General features: G+C 46.4%; 1 protein-coding gene across 2 annotated transcripts in view; it reads left to right on the plus strand.

Moving 5' to 3' along the window:
- Positions 1 to 22,949, plus strand: part of LOC138262082 (probable global transcription activator SNF2L1) — a 1,420,807-nt gene that overhangs the window by 721,715 nt on the left and 676,143 nt on the right. For both annotated transcript variants that reach the window (XM_069211817.1, XM_069211826.1), the window contains exons 12-13: positions 786 to 907; positions 21,637 to 21,789. In XM_069211817.1, coding sequence (XP_069067918.1) covers positions 786 to 907; positions 21,637 to 21,789 — 275 coding nt within the window. The remainder of the gene's footprint in view (positions 1 to 785; positions 908 to 21,636; positions 21,790 to 22,949) is intronic.

Below are 22,949 nucleotides of genomic sequence, written 5' to 3' on the forward strand. Positions count from 1 at the left end.
TCTCTATGCACAGTATTAGTGGTGCATCGCCGCATATCTCAAGGGGAGTGGCAGGGAAGCGACGGGAGTGGGGGTAGATGGGGGGAGCTGTTGTCAAATAAAAAGATATATAGTAATAGTTTTTTTTAAATGTATCTATCCCCATCGCCTCTGCCTCGTTCCGCGTTGGTCCTCTGGTCTTCTTGGACACCAGCACATCCTTCCCGGTAATCATGGTGCTGCCCGGGATCGAACTGCCTCTGAGACACAACCCTGGGGTCTCTGCAGTTTCTCCAGCTCGGCTGTGTATACAGCTGGGCTGGAGAAACCTAAATGCGCATGTGTGTTTGGCTGCACTGAGACGGCCGGCCAAACACACATGCGCACTTAGTGCACTTCACTCCCCCTCCCCTTTCCCCCTTAACCTCCTTTGGCCCAGCCCCGCCCCACCGTGAAGAAGCTGCTGGCTGAGCCAGCAGATGAAAGATAAAACAAAAATTTAATGTAATTTTAATCTTTCTTCTTCTGTCTTAGCAAGAGGGGTTGGGGGGCAACGCTCCGCCATTGCGAAGGAACCACCACTGCACAGTATCTATGTCTTTTGATCAGTGCAGTCTACAGGAAACAGCAATATTCATGTGCTCCTCATACCTACCTTTTTGCTACATTACGGTTTTTGCTGTTAACAAAAAAAGGAAATGATTTTAGGCTTTTTCTATATTTCTGTTGTGCAAGGCTTTGATGTATTGTAGACTCCGTCAATCAAAGTTTATTCACACACATTTTTGTTTTCGTTTACTGAACAGGTTCAAGAGTGCTAATTTTTAGCCAGATGACTCGCTTATTGGACATTTTGGAAGATTATTGCATGTGGCGTGGATTTGAATATTGTCGTTTAGATGGACAAACCCCACATGAAGAAAGAGAGGTAACTAGTTGGTTACATTTTTTGTTACCTAGGGGGAGCTGCCATATACATAGAATAGACTTTAAACTATTCATATTCATCCATTGGCCTGTGCAGCTGTCATTCACATTTTGGTTCTACCCACTAAAGAGTATATGCTTGGCCAGTGATCAACCCACTTCAGCCACTGACTGCCCCTACTGTTAATGACAGCATTTTATTTCCTGTGCACATGTGGTCATCATCCAAAGAAATAGTTCACGTTTGTGTCAGTGGTGGTGTGAAAACAAATAGCATTAGCTGTCTCCCTACAGATTTTGCACACTATAAATGACATGCATAATGCACATACAGTGGGACTTTGTCGGCATCAGATGTGAAGCACATTTTGAAGCATGCCCGTAGCACAGCCATTCTGTGTCAAAATGTCACTAATACTTAGTGAGGCATTCTATCATGCAGAGTAGACCCTTTCCAACAAAACTATGACTCTGCATATATTGCCTCCATATTTCTGTGAGACTCCATGGTAGAGATGTGTATGGGGCTGTGAGATCGGAAATACACTCCCCAAAAGTCATAGAAAACAAGCCAATAAAATGCACTCAGAAAAGAAGGCATAACACTTGGGATGCTTTTTAGTGCATTGTGTAATCCGGCTTTTCAGGGGGTGGTCTATCATGTACACGAGACGGAACCCGCACAGTATCAGTCACCAGAAAACCATGTTTTTTTAACGTTGATTTGCTCTTTCTCCAGCTACTCACTAAGAGATCTTCCAGGCCGTGTGCAGCCCTCAGCAGCCAGCACTTTTAGTCTGTTATTTCTTATTAACCCCTTAGCTGCTGGGCAGGGGCGTAGCTTGGTCAGTAAGATTTGGGGGGGATCTGAGCTTCAAATTCCCTGACAATCAGACTGGCATATAATGTTTAAATACATTATACAACAAGCAGGGTGAATGGGAGGGGCCTAAGGGACAGTTAAAAGAAAGAGAAATGCGGATTGTTAGGGGGTACTAAGTGAGACGCTAAGCTGCTTAAGTCACAGCAAATACTTCGCTTTTTGACAGTGGGACCTGGCAAACAGGTCCCGCTGTCAAAAAGCAAAGTTTTCATCTCTGTTTCCTGCACACAGAATTGCGCACAGGGAACAGAGATGAAACTTTGCTTCAGCAAGCAGGTAGCTTCTGTTAAAAGCAGCTCCTTGATTGCTGAAGCAATGGAACCGCGAGGGAGGTCATGAAAAAAGTCTGAGACCATCGGGGAGGCCTTGAGGCTCCCCCTGCGGTCCCAGATAGCCCATAAAGGGCTTACTATAAAATATTTTTTTTTAAAAGGCAGGGACTGGGGGAGGCTTCCCTCACAGTCCCAGATAGCCCATAAAGGGCTAAAAAAAATGATGAAAAAAAAAATTAAATTGCTCACCTTCACGCAGCATTGACGGTTTAAATCCAGGTGTGTTCCTGGTTGTTTCCCTCTTTTTTCATTTTTTTATTCACATGTTTGAGGCTCATATTGAGTGGTGATCTTACTCATTTTAATTGACAAATACATTTTTCTTTTACATTTTTGCAGAAATATCCCCTTGTAAATATAGCATCCATCAAAGCTCCCTCTCACTTTCCTTCTCTCTTTCACCCACTCACAGCCCCACTCAGACCCTTACACACCCACTCACAGCCCTACTCAGACCCTCACACACCCACTCAGACACTCATGCACCCACTCACAGTCCCACTGACACCCTCATGCAACCACTCACACACCTGGCAAGACACTGACGCACCCACTAAAGGAGTGATGCACGCAGTCTCACACCCAGACAGAGACTCTCACAGCCTCTCTCACCAATAGATACACCCGCTTACACCTTTTCTCACACCACCTGGCGCGCTGACATAGCAAATGGGTGGGTAGTGGGGCCGGGGGGAGACAGGAAGCTCTTCTGTGTCTCCCCAGTTTTTTTTATTTTTTTTTATAAATCCTCCGGGCAAAGCTCCAGTTTTGATCCAAGCCACTATCTCAGATTTTTCTCAGAGTACTGTACAAGGGCTGGATAGCCAGTAGCTGTTTCTTGGAAGTGTCAGGGTTGGAAGGGTAATGTGTTATCACTAGATTGAGTAGTCAACTACCATGCTGTGGATCTTCTTTGAGTAAGATCAGTGGTTCTTAATCTTTGGTCAGAAGACCCCTGAAGGGGGCTGCAAGGCCTACTTGGGGGGGGGGGCAACTGTGTCCCCAAATTAAATAATATTATAAGTCATACATTACAATTAATAAAGTATAAACAAATAAAGAAGTAAAACTAAAAATGCAAAAACCTTTTCTATATTTGTGAATTACCAAAATATTTAAATATTTGAGTATGTTTGGTTTCTACTTGTTTCTGCATCGTAGGATCTTTTTCGATAGTCATAGACACTGAATAATTCCCGGCTACTTGGTGGACCCTGAAACATTAAAACAAAAACAAAAAAAAAAAAAAAAAAAATCTTTATAATGAAATTAACATCGTAGAGTGTTCTAAATCCAAGTTAATTTCTTATGGAGCTCCATTGGTAGACTGTCAGAGATGCGATTTTCTTTCTGAATGCTCGTTTATGTTGATGAAGATGATGACCTTCGTGACTTTACATCATCTGCCATGGAAAGAAGCTACCTTTTAACATTTAAAGCATGAAGAGAAAATGCAGCCTGATGGGCTTATCTTGAGAGACTGTCCCTTTAAGGACCTAGGAGGACCCCCCTACCCACAATGCCCTGTACTGGGAGTTGCCTGTGAGTGTTAGTTATTTTTTTCTGTCTCCTTAGGTCAGAATCTCTGAACATCTCTGGTGTTTTTTACGCACTTTTAGAAAACTATTTTTACTAGTGAGATCAACTTTTTTTTAAAACAAATTATTTGCCGGCATTTAAGTCAGAAACCAGTAAAACTGCTTCAACAACTTGGGATGGGAGCGAGGGTGGTATTCGAGATTGAAGAATCCGAAGAGGGAGGGAAGAAGGAAAAAATAGGGGAGAGGGAAGGAATACACAGTGGTCAGAGGTATAAGTAATGACGATGCCACTTAATACCTCATCTGCATTTAGCTCAAGCAAAACAGTTGCGGCGGTGTCTTCCCACCCAGAATATATCAACCTGGTAGGCCATGAAGCAAGTAATCTTATGTCATCAGAGATCCAAGTCTTTTTGTATCAAATACTGGGGCACAGTGACACGCTATCCCCCTCCCACCCAGGTATGGGAGCATTCATGATCCAGAAGGTGTGAGATTGTTCCCAGAGTTAGCTTCTTGCTATGGAGGTTGGGAGGAGTCCCTTTGACACAGGAATGACAGTAAGGATTCCCAGATGTCCTTAGGGTGAGAACGAAAAGGCATCTATTTCCAAGAGTGGGATAACTGCTCCTATCAATATGTTCATCATCAAACAGACTTTATTCGACTTTCAACAAGCCATAAAAGTATCAAATAATAACACATTTAGTAATAAATATGTATAAGAAAAATTATAAATAAATAGAAAAAGTAATAAAACACATCCTTAATTCATTCGAGGACAGGTATATAAAACTTGATAAATTTACATCAGTGCAAAATCGAGTTCCATTACAGTATTTTCTAGAGAGTGAGGAGTTTACCGAAGATTCCAGATATTCAAATAAAATTAGTTCAGTACGCCCATAGACTTCCTTACAGAGAGTACTGTACATAAAAAGTTTGCTAAAATTCCACACATTTCAATAGAGGATAAAATCTGTAAGCTGAAATACGCGTCGCGGCACTGACGCAAATTAGTCGATCTTATAAAAGGCAATAAGAAACGTTTTCTTGGTATATCATAAAATTTACAAAAGAGGACCACATGCATTGTAGATTGGGAAGCTTTCGCATCACATGGACATGCTCTTAAAACTGTACTCCAGTCACTCATAATCGGAAAGGTTACTAGCCGATGGAAGATATTTAAGCGGAATCTTGTAAGAACAAATCGATGTCGGGGATTTACCACGCTTACTAGGTAAGGCTGGACTGCATCCGTCGACAGAATTAGTTGGTTAGACATTACTGTAGATTTTTTTGATTCCACTTCCCATCTCTGTTCATCCAAGTGCTTCAAAGTCAGAGCCCTCAAATCTCTCCTGGTTATTTTTTCCAGTGATTGTGGGTTTTGGTAATATGCTTCGCAGCCCATATTTTTAAAAAAGGTCATAATATATCTCAGCCAAGGAACTCTAAGTGAGTGTGTTAGATTCATGCAGTCGGATAGTATGGCCTGGTTTAATCCGGTATGCTCAGAGGTCCACACTTTATGCCATAGTAATAGAGGCTGTATCTTAATTAGATCAATTACAAAGGGGACCCCTAGTTCCGAATGGCTAATATATGATGACGTGCTATTTTGTGCCATTAGTAGGTATCTGAGGAAGTCATTTTCCACCAACTGAATCGCATGGCAGTTCGTTCACCCCCAGATATATGCTCCATAAGTGGCCGCCGGGATACATTTGGCTTTGTAGATTTTTACCATGTTTGACGGGGAGATCCCCCCTAGTTTTTTGGAAAAGATCTTCAAGGCCGCCGTTGTTTTAATGATCTGGTCTTTTTTTGTTTTCACGCAGTGTGCCCAAGTGGCTTGTTTATCGAACATTATGCCCAAATATGAGAAGGTGGGAGCTATCTTCACCTTGTCCTCGTGAATAGTGATTTTATAGGACTTGCTCAGTTTCCTGCCACAGTTCATTATGAACGTTTTCGAGCGGTTGACTGTGAGGCCCAGGGCTGTCATGTAATTTATACAAGTGGTTAGGAGTTTCTGGAGGGCTAGCGGTGTCCTGGCCATGAGTACTGCATCGTCTGCGTAAAGAAGTGCAGGAACGGGGCGATTGCCTATTTGTGGAAGGTCTTTACATTTGCTTATCAATTCACTTTCTAGGTTGTTTATGTATAATGAAAATAGAAGTGGTGCGAGAACGCAGCCTTGACGCACCCCTCTGTATATGCCAAAAGACTTAGTGCATTCCCCTCTCATCCCTTACCTTACTCTTGCTCTGCACCCAGTATACAAATCCCTTATGAAATGAACTATTGTTGGTTCGACTCCCATGCTTATTAGAATATCCCATAACTTTTCATGCAAGACACAGTCAAATGCTGAGGACAAATCTATAAAGGCCAGGTGCAAATTACCCTCTCTGGTCTTCGTATACTTCCCCACTAGGATAGTTAAGTTCAGAGCCTGTTCCACTGTACCTAGTCCTGTGCGGAAGCCATACTGCACTGGGGATAGAATGTTATTTTCTTCCGCCCATGTTTGAAGTCTATTTAGAATTATTCTCCCCGCTAATTTGGCTGATGTATCGATGAGAGAAATTGGCCTATAACAGGCTGGGTTAAGGCGATCCCCCTTTTTGTATATGGGTATGATGATAGAATGGCGCCATGTTGATGGTGGGCCTTGTGTGCAAATGGCCCTCAGTACCTGCGTCAATAGAGGGCCCCATAGGTCGGTGTTAGCTTTATATAGGTCGATTGGAAAACCATCAGGCCCTGGCGCTTTCCCTGCTTTGCTTGTGTATGTTGTATCTCGTAGCCAATCCTCTTCAGTGGGAGAATGCCGCTGTCATCAATGCATGGCCATTCTCTGCTTGGCTAGGAGAAGGAGCATAGCAATAAATCAGCGTTCACAAGCTGGTAAGTCCTTGACATATCCCAGGATGCCAAGTGAGAGCGACTTTAAAGCTATTTTTACTCAACAAATTCTATCTACTGTTCAGTAAACCTATTTTTGCATTAATCTGGCATGTATTTTCGGTCAGAAGGCCATCTCTTTTTACCAACTATTCCTTCTTCTAGTACAAAGAAGGAAAATTCCAATGTAGACAAGGTCTGTGTGGTATGCCTGGCAGCTGCTCATCTGGCAAAAGGATGTGACATTTGTAATAAAATATCGAAAAGCACTTAAAGACAGAAAGGGCATTAGATAAGAATATGAAGACCAAAGAGAAAAAAGAATAAGATTGAAAAAATCTGCCTTTCATCCTTCCTCTGTAAAAATTAATCAGTCTATCAGAGACTTCCACAGAGGGAGTTCAACATATAAAAGATCACCTTCAAGACATTGTCATCAACATCTGATAGAGACTTCTAGGTGCACATTCCTTACCTTTGAAATTCCCTAGGCGTCAGACTGGATCCGGAGATTTTTCTTCGAGCAGTACCTCTGCGTGCCATGCCGTCAGATGGCGTCGGTTGACTCCGTGGGCTTTGTGTTTGCCGTGATGACCCGCGGTCGTATATAGGCACCACCCCGGTGCACTGATGTCAGTTCTTCTCTTTCCGCACCAGCCTACGCGCAGATGCGGAGAGGGGTACCTCAGTAATTTTTTGACTACGTCAACACTTTTGTCAAATTCTTTTGATGAGTTTGTGGATGCGTCGAGGGCTGTCCCGCAAGACCGGATTCAAGCCCTTTGACTCCTGTCACCGAACAATGTCGGTGACGGATCTGCACCTCGTGTGTCTTTGGTGCCAGGAGGGCGATCACGACCTGGAGTCGTGCTCCAAGTGTTGGGCCACGAACCCGAAAGCTTTGAGGGAGCGGTCCTTACAGCTCATGGTGGGCCGACACTCGATTGCGGCGTTCACTGTCTTTTTCGAGAGGAAGGTCTTGAGTCCAGCCATGGAGTCACCACCACTCTTCGTCCTCGAAGTCATCAGCACATTCGGATCACAAAAAGATGAAGTCAGAGAAGGAAAAGCATTCTTCGGCTTCACCCTGTTGCTTAGACAATGGGGCATGGGAAGAGCGTTGATGCTCTAGGCCTCTGTCCTCGGAGTCTTCATATGGGTCGGCTCCGTGCTTCCCCAACTTCCTGGGAGCCGGAGCCACCCCTGCCCAGGTCAAGGAATTTTATGAGGCAATGCGCCTCATTTTTGGGCAGACTGACCCACCGTCTGCGCCTTCGGGCACAGGTGAGTTGGTGAAGGCCACCTTGGAATCTAAGTCATTGGCTTCAGCCACGGCCCCTCCAGATCCAATCGTGGATCCATCCCAACGCCGGTCATGCCACAACGACCTTCCCCGGCGTCGAGTCAGACGTTGATGCTCCCGACGTCGGTTGGGCCCACAATCGTCGTCGATCCTATCCTCATACCCGATGACCCGGAGCTTGAACGACGTCACTCGATACTGATTCCTTTCTCTATGGGCTCTCCTGGGCCCAGGGTTGATCCAGACCCTTATCCTGTGGGTATGGATATGCGGAGAGTATGGAGGGGACACTGGACCCTTTAGAATACCAGCTAGACCCCCAAATGGAGTGGGTTAAGGATTTGGGTGACGCTAGTGGTCTAGACACCTCCCCTGACACTAGTATGCTCTCTCCACCTACCGTGGCTACGGGGAGAGTGCCTCTTATCCCATGGTGGTGAGAAGGGCGGCTGAGGTCCTGGACCTCGAGCTACCTTCTGTGGAGGATAGGCCTAACATCCTAACCAACGTGCTTCAGCCGGGGTCTTCCTCTTCTGAGCCCCTTCTACCCTTTAATGATGGACGTCCTTTTGGGTACTTGGTCAAGACCCAGCACAGGAGCTCCTGTGAATGGGACGATTGCCCGCCACCATCGGCCTGCACCGCCAGACCCGAAATTCCTCACCCAACACCCCACGCCTGAGAGCCTTGTCATCCAGGCTTCCTCTTCATCTGGCGCATTCCCTGCCGCACTCCCGGATAGGGAATCAAAAAGACTGGACAATTTGGGGAAAAGTAGTTTTCTTCCAACAGTCTAGCGCTTCAGTCTGTGAACACAGCATGCATTTTGGGCCGCTGTAAGTAAATGCCTTCCTTGGCATGGTTACTCCCTGACTTTTTGCCTTTTGTTGATGGCAGTTATGATTGAAAGTGTGCTGGGACCCTGCTAACCAGGCCCCAGAACCAGTGTTCTTTCCCTAAACTGTACCTTTGTTGCCACAATTGACACAGCCCTGGCACACAGATAAGTCCCTTGTAAATGGTACCCCTTGTACCAAGGGCTCTGTTGCCAGGGAAGGTCTCTAAGGGCTGCAGCATGTCTTATGCCACCCTGGGGACCCCTCACTCAGCACATGCACACTGCCTCCCAGCTTGTGTGTGCTGGTGGGGAGAAAATGACTAAGTCTACATGGCACTCCCCTCAGAGTGCCATGCCAACCTCACACTGCCTGTGGCATAGGTAAGTCACCCCTCTAGCAGGCCTTACAGCCCTAAGACAGGGTGTACTATACCACAGGTAAGGGCTTATGTGCATGAGCACTATGCCCCTACAGTGTATAAGCAAAACCGTAGACATTGTAAGTGCAGGATAGCCATTAAGAGTATATGGTCTGGGAGTCTGTCAGTCACAAACTCCACAGTTATATAAAAACGACCCTGAAATCTGGGAAGTTTGGTATCAAACGTCTCAGCACCATAAATGCACACTGATGCCAATGTGGGATTTATTGTAAAATACACCTAGAGGGCATCTTAGAGATGCCCCTTGAATACCAGTCCAGCTCCTAGTGCTACGCTTACCAGTTTCTGCCAGCCTGCCACAACCAGACGAGTTTCTGGCCACATGTGGTGAGTGTCTTTGTCACTCTGTGGCCAGGAACAAAGTCTGTACTGAGTTGAGGTGCTTCTCACCTCCCCCTGCAGGAACTGTAACACCTGGCGGTGAGCCCCAAAGGCTCATGCCTTTTGTTACAGCACCCCAGGGCATCCCAGCTAGTGGAGATCCCCGCCCCTCCGGCCACTGCCCCCACTTTTGGCGGCAAGTTTGGAGGAGATAATGAGAAAAACAAGGATGAGTCACCCACCAGTCAGGACAGCCCCTAAGGTGCCCTGAGCTGAGGTGACCCTTGCCTTTAGAAATCCTCCATCTTGAGTTTGGAGGATTCCCCCAGTAGGATTATAGATGTGCCCCCCTCCCCTCAGGGAGGAGGCACAAAGAGGTTGTAGCCACCCTCCAGGACAGTAGCCATTGGCTACTGCCCTCCTGACCTAAACTCACCCTAACTTTAGTATTTAGGGGCGACCCTGAACCCAGGAAATCAGATTCCTGCAACCTACAACAAGAAGAGGACTGCTGACGTGAAAGCCCCACAGAGACCGCAGAGACAACAACTGACTTGACCCCAGCCCTACGGGCCTGTCTCCAGACTCAAAGAACTTGCACAGTGACGCATCCGACAGGGACCAGTGACCTCTGAGGACTCAGAGGACTGCCGTGAACCCGAAGGGCCAAGAAGCTCCCAAGAACAGGGGCACTGTTCAAAAACTGCAACGACTTTGGAACTTTAAAGCAAATTTCAAAGAACTCTCTCTTCCTGCAGGAAGCGTGAGACTTCACACTCTGCACCCGACGCCCCCGGCTCAAGCTCCAGAGAACCAACACCGCAGAGAGGACTCCCAGGCAACTACGACGACGTGGGTACCCTGAGTCGACCCCCCTGGACCCCCACAGCGATGCCTGCAGAGAGGATCCAGAGGCTCCCCCTGACCGCGACTGCCTGGTAACAAGGATGCCGACATCTGGACCAAGCACTGCACCCGCAGCCCCCAGTACTGCGAGGAACCTCCCACCAGTGCAGGAGTGACAAGAAGGCGGCCCTCATCCTTGCCCAGTTGGTATCTGGCCCGAGAAGCCCCCGTACCCTCCTGCATCGCCTAAGTGACCCCCAGGTCCCTCCATTGTTTTCAATAGCAAACCCGATGCCTACTTTGCACACTGCACCCGGAAACCCCTGTGCGCTGAGGGTGTGTTTTGTGTGCCTGTTTGTGCCCCCCCTCCCCCAGTGCTCTACAAAACCCCTCTGGTCTGCTCTCCGAGGACGCAGGTACTTACCTGCTAGCAGACTGGAACCGGGGCACCCCTGTTCTTCATAGGCACCTATGTGTTTTGGGCCCTTCTTTGACCTCTGCACCTGACCGGGCCTGTGTTGGTGGTGCGTTGACTTTGGAACTGCCTTGAACCCCCAATGGTGGGCTGCCTATGCCCAGGAGACTGACTGTGTAAGTGCTTTACTTACCTGAGAAACCTATCCAAACCTACCTCCCGAGGAACTGTTGATTTGCACTGTGTCCACTTTTAAGATAGCGTATTGCCATTTTAACTAAAACTGTGTGTACTACTGCTTTGAATCAAAGTTCTATACTTACCTGTGTGAAGTACTTTGCATTTTATGTACTTACCTCAAATCTTGAATCTTGTGGTTCTAAAATAAATTAGGAAAAGGTATTTTTCTATATAAAAACTGTTGGCTTGGAGTTAAGTCTTTTGAGTGTGTGTTCCTCCTTTATTGCTGGACAAATGCTTAATACTACCCTCTGATAAGCCTACTGGTCGACCACTAACACAAAATAGAGCATTAGTATTTTCTAATTTTGCCACTATCAACCTCTCGGGGAAACCCTTGGACTCTGTGCACACTATCTCTCACTTTGAGATAGTACTGTATATACAGAGGCAACTTCCTACACAGCTCATCTGCTCAGGTTAGGGGTTCCAGTCTTACCCTGTCTTGACGATTGGCTGTTGAAGGCGAACTCGCCCCACATAGTCGTCTCCCACCTCCAGACTACGGCGAACCTTTCGCATTCGCTGGGATTCACTATCAACATGCCAAAGTCACACCTGACTCCTTCTCAGATTCTCCTTTTCATCGGAACTGTTCTGACTACAGTGCAGTTTCGGGCATATCTTCCCGAAAAGCAAATCCAGGATACTCGGGCTATGATATTGATGTTTCAGCCTCTGTCCTGGATTTCGGTAAAAATGACTCTGAGGCTACTGGGCCTCAGAGCCTCCTGCATCCTGCTCGTTCAAAATGCCAGATTGCATATATGGGCTCTGCAGTGGGACCTGAAGTTCCAGTGGGTGCAGCCTCAGGGGAATCTCTCTGACAAGGTCCAGATCTCGGAAGGAACTGCGAGAGACCTGTAGTGGTGATTAACAAATCAGGATTGCGTCAAGGGCAGACCCCTGTCCTTTCCCCAACCAGATCTTACAGTCATGACAGATGCGTCACTCCTGGGATGGGACAGCCACATGGGAGAGGAGGAGATCAGAGGCCTCTGGTCTCCGGCGGAAACCTGCCTCCATATCAGTCATCTGGAGCTCTGAGCGATTCGACTAGCATTGAAAGCATTCCTTCCTTCCCTCAAGGGGAAAGCAGTGCAGGTGTTCACAGACAACTCCACCGCCATGTGGTATTGCAACAAACAATGCGGAGTGGGGACGCTGTTCGTTGCAAGTGGCATTCAGTTCTCCAGTACGCCTTTCCGCCCATACCACTTCTGCCCAGAGTTCTGAAGAAGATCAGGCAAGACCGGGCCCAAGTAATACTGGTGGCTTCAGACTTAGCACGAAGAGTCTGGTATCCTGAGCTGTTGAGGATGGCCATAGCTCCTCCGATCAGACTGCCCCTTCGGGAGGATCTTCTGTCACAGCAGCAGGGAAGGGTCTTCCATCCGAACCTGTCCACCCTCTGCCTCCTTGCGTGGAGATTGAACGGCGACAGTTGACTTCTTTTTACCTGCCACCTGAAGTCTGTAATGTTATATTGGCAGCCAGGTGTCCCTCAACCAAAACTGTATACGCCTGTCGTTGGAAGAAATTTGTGGCATGGTGCATCCACAAATCTGTTGATCCTCTATTTGCTCCTCTTTGTCAAGTACTTCTCTTTATTCTTTCCCTTGCCTAGCAGGGTTCCACCCTGGGCACTCTTACGGGGTATCTTTCAGCTAGCTCTGCTTTTTGAGGTTACCAGATCAGCCTTCCATATTTAAATCTCCTATAGTTGGGAGGTTTCTTAACGGCCTCACACATCTCTTTCCTCCCGTCCCATTCATCATGCCCCAATGGGATTTAAACCTGGTATTAACATACCTTATGTGTACCCCGTTTGAGCAGGCTCTGTCATCTAAGCCACTTTTCCTGGCCATACATCCTGACAAAGTGGTACTTTGCACAAGGACTTCTTTCCTACCTAAAGTAGTGACACCCTTCCATGTCGGACAGTCCATCACCTTGCCTACCTTTTATGCACCCCCACGTCCCTCTCATGAAGAGGAGAGACTCCACTGTTTGGACCCAAAAAGAGCGTTAGCGTTCTACCTTGATCGTTCCAAAGACTTCGGACGATTATCTAATTTTGTCACTATCAACCTCTAAGGGGAACCTTGGACTCGGTTCACACTATCTCTCACTTTGAGATAGTATATACAGAGCCAACTTCCTACACCGTTCACCGTCAAACTGAGCTTCAAGACGATCACCGCCTCTATCGACTTCGAAGAACACGATGGCAGAAACTTGCTCACCGCTGCCGTCAGTGGTAACACATACAACATCGGAAAGGCATAGAACGCTGCCACTGCTACTGCTGTTGATAGGAAAGTCTTATATGACATTAAATCCTCTCCCTCAATGTTGAAATCCTCTCTGGTGATACTCTCTTCTTCACCAGGGTGTTGTGCATCACCTTCTGCTCGTTCCAAAAGATTTCAAGTATCTGCTGATCCTGTTGTTGAAATTGATTAACGTATTTATCCATTGAGAGCTGCAATACCTCTAGAGAATCCATTGCAGACACATGGATCCATTAGATCGTTCACCATTGAAGGCAACCTACATGTCTCCAATCAGAAAGTGGAAGTCTCCTTCACTTATTAAGACAACACCACTCAAAACTCCCTTTAGTAGAAGGGATGTATCCTATTTCTGATTCAGATCAAGATCACCTTATAGTGATTCAGGCATCCCTCCAACATCGCCACCACAGTCACCTTCTACAATATCTCCAGTAGATGATACTCTAACCTTTGAGGATGCTTTAATTAGAGGAGCAACTAAATTGAACATTAATATAGGCACACCTCAACCAACAGTTGCTGTCATTCTTGAAACAATGCAGCCAAGGGCAGCTCTGAAGCTTCTTCTGCCCTTTCTGCCATGTCTTTTTGACATTATAGAAGAATCAATTCTAAACACAGTCATTGTTAAAGGTGCCATTCCTAGACTTTGTAGGAAAGGAGCACCTCTCTGGCATAGTTACCCCCACTTTCTGTGTGGTGTCCGTATGTTTAAACTGTAATACACTGGGATCCTGCTAACCAGGACCCCATTGTCAGTTCATCTCCCCTAAATTGAGTTGGTAAGTAACTTTTACAGCCCACAATTGGCATACTGGTGCACCCATGTAAGTCCCTAGAATAGGGGAATCGGATACCCAGGGCATTGGTACGCTAGGGGTCCACCATGGGCCATAGCATGTATTGTGCCCTCCCCATGGGGGCCCATGCAAACTGTGACTACAGGCCTGCCATTGCAGCGTGTGTGAAATGGTGCATGCACCCTTCACCCCATATATAAGGGTTGCCTTATATCATGGTCTCTACACTCTGACCCTATATGACACCCCCTAAGGTAAGCCTTTCAGCCCAAGTGCAGGGTGCGTTGTCCTCAGTGTGAGGGCACCCCTAAATGAGCAGAGGTGCTCCTGCAAACCCCAGACTCCATTTTCTGGGCTTTGTAAGTGTGGTGAAACAACCTTAAGGTGAGTAGTGGACACTGGTCAACATCATGCAACTACACCTATTCCAATGTTAGTTGCATTATCCCATGTACTCTGGAGGTTCCTTGGGGGATCCCCCATATCTCTCCCTTAGAAATAGGTGTCACTGGGCTGGGTTGGAGGTGCCTCTGTGCGCCACCAGACTGCACATGTGGTGCCCTCCTTGCATAAACTGGTTTACTCCTGTGCAGGAGCCCCTGCACGAAACAATACAATGGGTAGCGGTGTGACCACCCCCCTCTCCAGCTGGGTGCACCTGCATGATTATTCCAGTAAGGTGATATCCATGACCCTGCATCCATCCCTCCCACCCTGCGATCGGTGGGTCACTGCAGTAAGTGTCCAACTCCCTTCCTGGGTTACTTAAGGGCTCACCTGAGGGCGGGACCCTTGATTTGTGCGCAAGACTACAGGAACTATCTGCAAGTCTCCTCTGCAAGACACTTCTGCAACCTGGATACCGGAACCGCTGCTGTTCTCTGCTGGAACTAAAAACAAGAATGTAACCAGTAGGAGGGCTCTTACTGCAACTTTGTTTCTAAGTCCTGCAAGACTTCTGCAACCCCCTTGGCCGTGCATCCTCCAGAGTCACTGGGTCTCTGCCTGTACTTAGGAAAGTCACTTCTCTGCATCAGCAGGCACCTCAACAACAGCGACCAGTTGTGGATTCTGCTGTCCCACGGACTCTTCAAAGTTCTACAACACATGTGGTGGTTCTGTGGCTCTCCAGAGGTCTGACCTATCTACCTTGCAACTGGGAAGACTGTGGTCCCTCTCTGGAGCTGCTTGACCAGAACCCCTGTGCACTGCATCTGGTTGTTGTTGCCAAGGCTTGTCTGCTCTCTAGCCTAGAGACCTCCTAGCTCCAAGCAGCCGCAGCCACCAGCACTACACAACTGCAAGAACAACGTCTTCTCTGCAACTCCTGCTCCTTTTTTGCTGTGCTACTGAGGCGTCCCTGCGACTGCCTGAGGGCCCACCTGGGGCTCCAATAATTCCTGCCAGCTCCCCTGCTTTCTGATAGATGGTCCTGACCTACCTGCCAAGGTTTGGTCACCTGGACCCTTGGCACCTTGCTGGTCCCCCCAAATCCTGCAAAAACCCTTGCAACGCTTCCCTGCATTTGCCAAGGTTTGGTGGTTGTCCCGCTGACCACTGACCCCTCTGCTATTCAGCAGCTGGCATGGGACAGCTTGTGGATGACTCCTGGGATCTTCCTGCATTGCCTGGACTCCACAGCTGCATTTCTTCGTCCACCATCCAACAGGAAAGCATCTCCGAGAAGGGTTCGGCATTGCCCTCCTACACCGCCAGGGCACCTCTGGGTGGTGTGGACTCTGTCTCCTCTTTCCTTAGGTCCTTTTCTTTAGAAATCCACACCTGGGTTCCACCGACCTGGTCCACGTGTCCAACAGCATCTGGACAACCGAGGTCACTGTTGAGTTCAATAGGAGGTTCAGACACAACTTCATCCCTATGCATCGGGGCTCTTGGTATAGGTACTGTACTGTTCTGGGTATCCACTGGTGGGGGCACTATCCAACCTTGCTTGTTCCAGTGGGTTTCCTCAGGGTCCTCTCGGGAAGGTCTTAAAACACAAAAACGTCAACCACGACTTTCAATGTTACCCTATGGACACTGATCCGGGGTTACAACTCTTCACCCTACCTACTTACCTTTGGGGTTTTGGTACTTCCCCAGTCCTAAGGCTCCTTGGCTCGTAGTGTGGGTTACAAGTGATTTTTTTCATTCCATTTTTTTAGTGTATGGTTGGCCCCCCAGTAGGGGCCCATATTATGTTATGCCCTTACTTACCTGTTGCTAAGTATATTTTTGTATGTTCATATCGCCGGTTAGGAGACATACCAAAGTTAGTTCTAGAGTGTGTGTTATAATAAATATAACCAATTTTCTAACACTGGTGTGGTTCTTTCCTGTGTGTGAATCACTGAATAACCTGTGTGGTATTTGCAACTGCTTTACTCCCTCCTGGATAAGCCTTAGCTGCTCTCCATAGCTATCCTTATGAGAGCTTTGGGTATCTAGAACTGCCTACACTATCACTAAGGGTTGCCTGGGCTCAGTGCAGAGTGCCTCACTGTAGGTGAACACCATATACTGAGCCGGCTTCCTACAGACGTCTTAAGAAATACAAGCCACCTCAACAAGAATCTGATTTTCTAAAAATGTCTCCTAATATTAATTCAATCATAGTTACAGCATGTTTGAACTGGGGTTTCTGGTTGAGTATGCACTCTGTAAAAGCAGGAACGTCTACTCTAGTCAGGGTAAGCTAAATATGCAGTTGTAGATAACCTGTGCTCACCGTCTAGTAGCCTGGCACAGAGCAGTCAGGCTTATCAAAAGAGGCAGTTTGTAAAGTATTGTGCAATTCACACAGTAACACAATGAAAACACCTCAAAAAATACTCCAAACAGCATAATAGATTATATTTTATGAGTAAAACAATAACAAAATGACACAAGTCCAATAAGTAGAATTTGAGTTATGAATTTTTGAAGAATAAATCAAAAGTAGTGGCCAGAAGTCAATAGCGCTAAAAGGTTACTTGAAGTAGAACTAGACCGGGGTAAATCCAAAGATCAGGCAGACCGCCATGGAGGGCAGGCCAGTTATAGGACCCAAGCAGGAGCCGTTGAAAAAGTACCTTGGATGGAAGAAGCATCAAGGACTAAGTGCATGGAGCAGAGGAGGAAATGTGTCGCTGTTGATCAAAGAGATGTAGGTGGTACGTTGGTTCCAAGCTGCACCATTGAGGATGGGTCAAAGATCAGGCGTTGGTGGACATTGAGGTGACGCATCATTGATCACGGAGTGATGTGTTGGCACCGAGCCACGGAACGTCTGCCGATGTCTGGGGACGATGTGTCTTGCAGTCTGCAATGCTGCTCGGGCACCAGTCGCAATGCTTCATTGTCGAGTGGAAATGCGCCTTTTTCGATTGGTGCAACATCGTCGATGCATTGGTTTTCTTGGGTTGCAGCACAGGTTCTGACTTCCAAGGGCTCAGAATTTAAGTGGCACCACTTTGCAGAGCAGGACTCATAGATGTGATTGTGGCTCTCTAGAGGGAATGCACTAAGTGTAGCTGTCACTTCACCCCAGATGTGTATTGAAGACAGGCTACAGAACTGTAAGAGCAGAGAAGAGCAGAGAAATGTCCACTTCCTAAAAGTGGCATTTCTAAAATAGTAATGTTAAATCTGACTTTACAAGTAAAGAGGATTTATCATTACTATTCCAGTGATATAGAATATGACAAATCTGCTCCTTCTCTATCAGGAATTACAACTTGAACGGTGTAATAAGGAATTCCCAATGTTAACATATGAGAGGGGTAGGCCTCACAGTAGTGAAAAATGACTTTGGGAGTTTTTCACCACCAGGACATGTAAAACTTAAAAATACATGCACTACCTTCTAGGTACATAGTTACATGCCCCATGGGCTACCTAAGGCCTACCTTAGGGGTGACATATCTAATAAAAGGGGAGTTTAAGGCTTGCCATGTCGAAGTGGGGGTTTAATAATCTTTTTTTTTTTTTTTTTTAAGTACCTGCTGGCTGCCTCTGTGACACTCCTCTTTTCCCGGCACTGGGGCACAAAGCACAGGCTCCCAATCCAGATGCTGCTCTCATGCTATAGCAAGCATGAGTGCAAGGCTGGGATTGACCTGAGTGGGCTGGTTTTACACTCGCCCAGGCATAGGGAGCCTGTGCCACTTCTCCAACCTGGCTGTATTACACAGCTGGGTTGGAGAAATGTAAGTGTGCATGTCAGTTGGGCCAGACTAAGGCAGCTGGCCAAACTGACATGTGCACCCCTCTTCCCTGCCATGGCCTCGCCCTAGACTCCCATGGCTCAGTCGGGCAGTGACTATTTGTCACTGCCTGACTGAGTAGGGGGGCGACGCTCCTCCGCTATTACGGAGGAGCCGCCCCTGCCAGAGGCTCTGCAGTGGCAGGTCTGAGACATGCTTAACAGGCTTTTTAAGTGGGTGGCAAAATATGATGTACCACTTTACAAGGGACATAAAAGTAAATTAAGGATGCCCATTGTGTATACACCAGTGTTACCATGTTTAGGGGAGAAGCACATGCACTTTAGCACTTGTCAAAGTGCTCAGAGTCTTAAGGCCAACAAAAACAAGGTCACAAAAACAGGAGGAAGAGGGTAAAAAGTTTGGGGTGACCCTTCAGAGAGGGCCATTATAAGGAAGCATGCTTCTGCTCCAGAATACACTGCTCCTCCTCCTAATAGAGAGAGCAAATGGGTGGACCCTAAAAGGAAAACAAATCTGTAAAAAAAGATCTGTAGTGTGGCTCCCACTCACTTAAAAAAGGCTGTGCAGCAGCTCGTCTAGGGAGATTTCATAGAAAGTTATGGGATGGGATGAAATATTTTGTCGCGGATCCACCATCACATAGGCAACAAGATTTTTAGAGATGGTTAAAGAAGGCTCTTTAATCTCACACCAATCCATCAGTGCCCCAGTTGATTCAGTTGAATTCTCAGTTACATCATTCTGTCATGGGATTTCATTGAGTAGATCATCTTGGCTATGGTTATTCTCTTTAAAACTGACTCTAATTTAGAAATGTCTCTTTGGCAACATACTGGGGAAGAAATGGTCAGAATGGAAAACGAAGCAGAAACTCTCAAAGCCGCTGGAATAGAACAGCATAAAAATATGTTAAACATTACAAGCTCAGGGATCACTATCGAAGTATTCAAACCCCAAGACAGCCATATGAGGTGCAACAACATCAGAGGCAAAGGCAATACCAGAGGGGGTATCTGTAAAGAAGGTTGCCTACCCCTGACCCCAAGAGTTTCCAACTCCTGTTGGAGGACTAGTAACTGTTTTTTTGGGAAAGTGGAATAATATAACTACGGACAGATGGGTATTAAACATCATACGTAATGGATATTCAGTTAAATTCAAACAGGTTCCACCAAAACTTTTATTGAACTGTTATCTTCCCAAGTTACAATACGAAACACGTCTAGTGCTGCAAAAACAAGTAACAGAAAAGGTCTCTTTACGCCATCTCATCATTGGAATATACTCATTTAAACAATTGCGACCGATTCTAGCACTTCGGGCGCTCAACAGATTTACTGCAAAAGAAAAATTGAGGGTGTTGGCTCTTCAACAAATCTACCTGTACATAAGGAAAGGCGATTAGTAATGTGCGATAGATGTTAGTTTAAGTTATTTGTACAATTTAGTTTATAACTTTGTTTAGTGAGTGAGTGCAGTAAGCAAGAATGACTACTGGAAGGTGGGTTTCCATGGTTACTCATCCACTCAAATTAAATGACAAATAATCTGAGAAAATATGTAATTTACACCCTGTTTTTCATGAGATGCCATAGATTTTAAAACTTGATAAGTTATGGTCTTACAGTCTACTATGATAATCAGTGATGGTGAGAACAAGTAGTACACCGACCTTCTGTCAGCTGAGGGCTCAGAGACACACAGTGGGAAAACATTTAGGCCCTCATTCTGACCCCGGCAGTCACGGACCGCCGGGGCCAGGGGCGGCGGGAGCACCGCCAACAGGCTGGCGGTGCCCCTCAGGACATTCTGACCGCGGCGGTTCAGCCGCGGTCAGAACAGGAAAACCGGCGGTCTCCCGCCGGTTTTCCGCTGTCCTGCAGAATCCTCCATGGCGGCGCAGCTTGCTGCGGCGCCATGGGGATTCTGACACCCCATACCGCCATCCTGTTCCTGGCGGGTCGCCCGCCAGGAACAGGATGGCGGTATGGGGTGTTGTGGGGCCCCTGGGGGCCCCTGCAGTGCCCATGCCAATGGCATGGGCACTGCAGGGGCCCCCATAAGAGGGCCCCACTATGTATTTCAGTGTCTGCTTTGCAGACACTGAAATACGCGATGGGTGCCACTGCACCCGTCGCACATACCCACTCCGCCGGCTCCATTCGGAGCCGGCTTCCTCGTGGGGAGGGGTTTCCCGCTGGGCTGGCAGGCGGCCTTCTGGCAGTCGCCCGCCAGCCCAGCGGGAAAGCCAGAATGGCCTCCGCGGTCTTTCGACCGCGGAGCGGCCATATGGCGGCTCCTTCCAGGCGGGCGGCTCCCGCCGCCCGCGGGGGTCACAATGACCCCCTTAGTTTTCATAGCTGCGGGGGTATGCTATATTAGAAAAGGAATAGGCTACAGTGCTTGCGCCCATGACTAGGAATACCACATCATGGACTTGGCCACCCCATCTGTAGGGGATTGGATCCAGTGCAGCTTGATGTGCTGCACTTCCCCTTTACATAGATTTGTTTTTATGAAGTGGCTGCTCTGTTTTCTGATGATGATCTGAACAGCATTTCATTGCCTGAAATATGGTGGCATGTTACATTAGTAACAGGTTCTCGTCTGTGGCCAGCAGTGACAGTGAAGCAACCCTGACCCCAACAGCAGCATGCCCACGGAGCAGGGGAGAGGGGCAGTACTAGGCTGTGGTGTCCACCTCCAGCCCAGGAAGGGAACCTCTAGGACTGACTGTCAGGATTCTAAAATCTGGCAACCAAAACAACATTGATAAGCTGTAGAGTGTGACTGTGAATGTAAGCCAACACACTAATGGGCTACTGTGCATTCAGCTCAGTTCAATCAATGGACAATCTGACCACCATCTTTTCCACTCACTCCTTTTGGTCAGGCACAAACTCTACTCTCTGCTTACCGTCCAGGCGTGTATTTTGCCTTGTGCATGCCAAAGAGTTAGTGCATGCAAGTCAGTTCTCTAAGCAATTTTTTAAGCAGCTCTTATCACTGTTTGTTTTGACAGAGCCTTTCATGGGTTTTTTTCTTAACATGTTTTAAATTTTAATGTTGGAAGTGATTTCAGAACAGCATAAACATTTCATAAATTGATGAATCCTATGCAGTTACATTTTTGCCTCAGTCATGAAATCCATTATGGTTTCCAGAAAATGTAACATTGTGGACTTTTTGAGATAGTATCAGTTTGTGTTATTTTACAGATATGTTGTATTTTTTTCATATTTAGCAGTCACAAATTCTAAATTGAGCAACTTAATGTGATATGTGCCATTATTTGTTAATTAACAATTATGAATGTGTCCTTTTGCTTTACTCCATTTTCGCCTTTTCAGAAAGCAATTGAAACCTTTAATGCTCCAGACAGCACCAAATTCATATTTATGCTAAGTACACGAGCTGGAGGTCTTGGAATTAATTTGGCAACTGCTGATGTGGTGATATTGTACGATTCTGACTGGAATCCTCAGGTGGATCTGCAAGCCATGGTCAGTATTTCTAAATTTAGTATATTAGTGTCTACCTTTTTACACAGTAATAATGGACATAAACAGTGAGGTTTATAAGTTGGTGGACAGACTGTACTCTGTCAAGGCGACAGAGTAAATCACGTTGTTGCCAAAACGAGGTACCCATCTGCCAAATTTAGAAATATCCGTAAGCCCAGCAGACATTTCTGCTATTCCCAGCAACCGCTTTCAAGGCGGTTCTTCTGAATGTATTGGAACTATGCTGTATGGCTCCGTCAAACATGATGGAGCCCTACGGTAAAGTTTCAAAACCTTTTCTTTCCCAAAAAACAAACAAACATTCCAAAATTGAAAAAAAATACAAATGCACCCCTCACCAATGGAGATGATTGCCATAGTGAAGGAGGCATTTTAGTTTTTTTACTGACTGTTACTTCCAAGGTTTACCTGGCGGTGATAGGTAGTAAAAAACTGCTGTATGTCCGTCCATCTAAATTACTCAGTCAGGCCTTTGGAGAAGTTTGGCCATGGCATAGACGGGGCCAAACTTTGGTCCGCCTGCAGATAAATGTGGTGGTGGACCATTTGATCGCTGGTAAACATATTCCATCTCCACTACAACGTAGAATGCTTGCCACCAATATATAAATCAGGCCCATAGGTCATTAATTTAGAATATATTATGAATTTTGCTGATATAAAGTTATGTGATAGAAACCTTTACACTGTTCAAGACTGTCTACCATATTGTTAAGCAGGGCTCCAAAGAGTAGTGATAGTGAGATTCCATCGTAGAGGGAGACTTTCACTAGCATAATGCCAAGGGTATAGTATCTTAAATGTTGCCTTCATGTGGACACCACATTTTTAATGAGCTTTACCACTAACTCGCCCTGCTTCCCAGACTACCAAATATATCATATCTCTCCACCTTATGTAGATGACCATGTTTTAATTTTGCCGGATTCATTATCCTTTTTTACTTCCATACTGTTTTTTAGTCCGTGTGTAACAATTTAAATCATTCCTTTTATATTCATTTGCCTAAATTAAGCTGTCTTTAAGGACACTTTGTTTTGCCTTTATTGTTCAGTTTTATGTATTACCTGTGACCATTATTTATTTTCTATAATTTTTCACTCAATGTCATCAGTTCTTTTCTTTTCTTTCCAAGCCAG

This window comes from Pleurodeles waltl, chromosome 2_1 (assembly GCF_031143425.1).
Source record: "Pleurodeles waltl isolate 20211129_DDA chromosome 2_1, aPleWal1.hap1.20221129, whole genome shotgun sequence".
Taxonomy (NCBI): domain Eukaryota; kingdom Metazoa; phylum Chordata; class Amphibia; order Caudata; family Salamandridae; genus Pleurodeles; species Pleurodeles waltl.